At 48.5% G+C, this 4,748-nt stretch overlaps 1 protein-coding gene across 1 annotated transcript; it reads right to left on the reverse strand.

Moving 5' to 3' along the window:
* Window positions 1–1,583: 1,583 nt before the first annotated feature.
* Window positions 1,584–3,981, reverse strand: MSC (musculin). The gene is made up of 2 exons (XM_040545976.1): window positions 3,310–3,981; window positions 1,584–2,638 (listed from the first exon to the last, which is right to left on the reverse strand). The coding sequence occupies exons 1-2, from the start codon at window positions 3,826–3,828 to the stop codon at window positions 2,552–2,554; spliced, it is 606 nt and encodes a 201-aa protein (XP_040401910.1). The 5' UTR covers window positions 3,829–3,981; the 3' UTR covers window positions 1,584–2,551.
* Between the last annotated feature and the right edge of the window lie 767 nt (window positions 3,982–4,748).

Below are 4,748 nucleotides of genomic sequence, written 5' to 3' on the forward strand. Positions count from 1 at the left end.
AAAGCTGATTTTGACCTGAACTGTGACCATTTTATGCTTCTATTCTAAAATTAGTGATAGTCCAGTGGGGCACTGCCATCACATAGATGCGGCTGTTATGGCAACAAACACAGCAACTGCATTCATTGTTTTATGAGGAAACTATTTTTATATACTATATAGCTGGAAAAAAAAAATAGTATTTGAGAGCATGTAGTATGATGCATGGATGGAAGCAATAATATGTTTTCCTTAGTGTCACACTCCTCACCCCTGATTTTGACCTACTGTTTTTACTTTATACAGCTACTTCATATTTGGGAATTTACCCTGAACGTTTTTTCCAACATTTCACATGAAGCTTTCTACACTGTTTAAAGTTCTCCATGCTTTCCTTGTTTTTCTGATCTCCTGGAGTCATTAAGCAATTACAGCTGGGATCAAGGCCAAAAACAGCTAAGTATCATGACTCAGATTATCTCAAGTGGCACCTTAGTTAAATTGCTGAATAATCTTTTCTCTAGGGTTCAGATAAACATTGGTTGAGTTTTCTTATACCTTGTGACTTCCCTTTTGATTTATATTATTTTCTTATATTGTTGAATGATTTGTTTATATTGTTTTCTTTATATATGGTTTTCTAGACATGATTCTCCCTTCAGTTACATACCAACAAATTAGGATAGCCCCCCCTTCCTTCACAGCCTTTGTCTAGGTAAAACTGGAAGATAAATTAAATGATGGTCTCAGTACAGCTTGCCCTTAAATCACAGAAGACAACAATTTCAGGAGATCCTGGATGAAGCCCTCATTTTGTTGTTCAGTGGTCATGGACTGAACATTTCACAGGAAAAAAAAATTAAAATAAAAAAAAATAATCTGCAGTTCATCTACTTGAAAGATACTAGCAAAACCCAGTCCTGGGCTTCTATGCAGTATCTGAAAATAGAAAACCACAATACAGGATAACCTGACAAGAAACCAGGTTAAACTAGTCCTTGTTAAGCAAAAGCCTACCCGTCCTGGCTACTTATATTAAGAAGAGGAGGCACGTTCTTTTCTAAAGCAATTCACCCTTTTTCCTGATTGTGAATTAACCCTTGAGAAAATACTTGGAGCAAAAGAAAATCTTATATCAGGAGATTTAATGTTAAAACAGGAAAAGACTGCTTCCAACTAGGAAAACACAGCTGATTATCCCACCCCACAAATACAAATAAAAGCAGAACAGGCTACTGATGAAAAGGTAAAATGAGAGATCAGCAAAAGGAGCTATTACACTGTCTTTCATGATGTGAAGCAGAACAAATTACTAAATCAATTTCTTAATCTACATTTATTTATTTTCCTGATTCAAAGAAAAGATTGTGACAATAAACTGCATAAATTGTTAAAATGTGATTTTCCCTGCTGATTGACATAGTACTGTACCTTATGTGAATAGTTTGGGATGAAAATGTCCTTATCTGACTGTTGCTGGAGATGCATCTACTCTCAAGAGATAAGGAAGAGAAGGGCATGTTTATGAAAACAGGTTTCAAGAATCTGCGTTGCAAAGATGGTCCAACATCGATGCAGCCACACACTATCACAGTACCAGTAAGTCATTGTAACCAAGCTTTTAATGTAATTTATAAAAAAATAAAGTTATTTACATTTGCAACTTATTTGATGGCATCCTCCTTTTATTACAGCATTTGAATTAGTGAAGAAATGTCACTAGAACTCCTTTGAGGGTAAACTTTTCAAAGATAAGCATAACAGTACAGGAAAAATGTTTAAAACGTTGCAAATTCTTGCTCTTTTGCAGCATTCATACAAGATCATTCTTTACAACACATGCACCCTGGCCTTACAGTAAACAGAATTCCTCTTCCAAATTAAGGCACAGAAACTGCCACATTTGGGGGACAGCCCCACATTCTTACATGTGGCACTTCAAGACATAACCAAAGGAATCAGTTTAATTCCTGTGGATGGTAGTCTAAATGCAGAATTTAGCTATTTACACATCTTTAAGAAGACTCTGGTTAAAAAGACAAAAAGTATAACTATACTTATTGCATAGTTGCAGTAAACCAGATTCGTGAATACAAAAGCCATCAAAATATATTATAAATCTGAGTTTCAAAGCTACTCTAAAATACTGCTTTGCTTTAGAATACAAATAACACTGTTTGGGGTTAGTTTGTAGAATTGTATTTTGGTCCATGCTGTTAATTCTATATCATTATATTCCTCTTGCATTAGTTTAACAGCCTCAGAACAACAGGTCCTCAGGCAGTGGTAAGAATGGTGAAGCCAAAGAAGGGCTTTTCCAAATCTCAGACTTCAGCTGCTGCAGCCAGTTCATGAAAACTCTAATTTCCAACGTCTCCCTTCTTTACTGCTTTATATACACTTCCCTCAGAGCTCTAAGGGAAAGGAATGATGGGAGACACCGATTTAACACTGTTAGAGGTGGGTTTTGGTCACCATCTTCTAGTCTTGAGTCAATAAATCATAGCTCTTAAAAACATCCAGCCCGTAAAAAAAAGGTCAACAACATCAAAAAAAAAAAATATTACTTTGACTAAGCGGTAGTTCCACATAATCTGCTGGCAGTAGAAACTTCTTTGGTGTCAGTGTCAGGTCTTCCTGAAACCACAAATGGCCAAGTCTGTAAGGAAAAAAAAAAAAAAAAAAAAAAAAAAAAAAAAAAAAGTATTTCATATTAGAAAGAAAGTTTATCCCAGTGTGAAACTGGAGCCTTATTAGTGATAGCTGTCTAAGCGTGGTTCAGTCGCAACCACGTCATCATGTTTTCGGCCCTGTGGGAAGCGCAGAGAGCGCCGCGTTCCTCTAACAAATATTTTAATGAAGTTCTTCATTGAAATTAAACGCTCCACAACAGCGCTGCTACGGTCAGCAACAAATTGTTCCCATCAAATGTGCAACATTTACAACTGTTTGCATGGTTTTATAAATAAAAGGCCTAGGAACTCTTCAAACCCAACCAGTGGAGCAACCCCTCGGCAAGCAGCGGGCATTTTGCTTCGTACCGAGGACCTAAGGACGGCTCGTCCGTGCTCCGAGCCAGCCGGCTCGGAGCGAGCTGCTCCTTTTCGGGACGTTAAACTTGCCTAATACCCGAGGAATTTGTTTCGTTGGGATTCCCTGCCCCGACAGCCCGGAGCACACAAGCCCGCCGCCCCCCAGCCCCAAACCGGCCCCGGCTCGCCCCTGGCCGAGGGTCGCCGGGGGTCTGCGCGTTTTCCTCGACGGCTGGCACCGCCGGGGGGCTACCGGCTCTGTCCCCCCTCCTCCCAACCGAGCCCCCCGACGCCGTACCAGGTTGACGGGGTGGACGTAGCCGTTCTCGTAGCGGTCCTCCTGCAGGAGCTGCCGGAGGTGGGCGATGTAGCTGGACGCCAAGCGCAGCGTGTCCAGCTTGGAGAGCTTGGTGTCGGGCGGCACCCAGGGCAGGCTGGTCTTGAGCCTGGAAAACGCCTTGCTCAGCACCCGCATCCTCGCCCGCTCCCTCGCGTTGGCCGCGTTGCGCTGCGACTGCTTCCCCTCGGCCGGCGGCCCCCGAGGCCCCGACGGCGCCTTCTTGCCCCCGGGGCCGCCGCCCCTCGCCCGCTTCCTCTTGCAGCCGCTGCCCGCCGTGCAGCTGCCCTCGCCGTCCTCTTCCTCCTCCTCCTCTTCCTCCTCCTCCTCCTCCTCCTCCGCCGCCGACGAGTTGTCCCCCGAGGGGTACAGCTCGCCGCGGGGCTGCCGCTTGCCGGGGGGCTGCGGGTAGCCCAGCTGCAAGCCCCGCAGCTCCATCCCGGGCAGCTCCTCCGCCTCGCTCCCGGAGCCCGCGGACATCGGCCCGGGAGGGCGGCGGGAGGCGCTCAGCGAGCCGGGAGGGAGGCAGGGGGCGGCCCCGCCGCGGACAGGGGCTGCGGGGGGGCTGGGCGCGGAGGGGGGGATGTGCCCCTTGCCGGCCCTATATAGCGGCTGGCCGCGGGGCGAAGCGGCCGCCGGGCCGAGGGGAGGGAGCCGCGGGCTTTGGGGGGGGGCAGGAGGAGGGGGTAGGAGCCGGCTGGGGGCGGCGCCTTCTCCGCGCTGCCCCGCGTAGAGCTGCGCGCTGCCCCGAGGGGGGGCCGGCCCCGCACGCCAGGGGGAGGCGGGGGGCACGGGGAGGCTCCGGGGGAGGCACGGCGAGGAAAGGCTCGGTCCTCGGGGTGGAGCCCGCTCCTCGCCCCGCGGAACGGCAGATTGCCCCCCGGGAGGGTCCCTACAGCCAGGAGGGGACAGGGCCGTCAGGGATGGGGTTGCCTTTTTTTTTTTTTTTTTTTTTTGGGGTGGGTGGAAATGTCGCTGGGAACGTGCGCACGGCGCTTTGGTAGTGTCGGGAACCTGGGGGGAAGCTGCAGGGAATCCCCTTGCGGGTGTAACGCGTCTGAGAGCTCCGCCTGGCTGGGGGCAATTAACCAAAACCCCTGGGGCTGTGTGCGGCTCTGTGTGTCCCGGAGCAAAAGAGGCAGCTTTCTGAGCCGTTCGTGGTTTGCTCTAAAAAAAGTCCTGAGGTACAGCTCTTAGAGAGTCGGCGGCAGAGAGAGACCCAGCGCCCGCTGGAAGTGCCGATAGGCAAATCCAACAGAGACGTGCGTTAGGGACCCTCGGCATGTATCCCTCCCACACCCCAAAAAAACCTTCTTCCCCGGGTGAATAACGGACATTTGCTTGCTCTCTGGCCTTCCCGGCCCTGCCTGCATACAGTTAAGCAGAGTACCAGTTCCAGC

Source organism: Cygnus olor, chromosome 2 (genome assembly GCF_009769625.2).
Source record: "Cygnus olor isolate bCygOlo1 chromosome 2, bCygOlo1.pri.v2, whole genome shotgun sequence".
Taxonomy (NCBI): Eukaryota; Metazoa; Chordata; class Aves; order Anseriformes; family Anatidae; genus Cygnus; species Cygnus olor.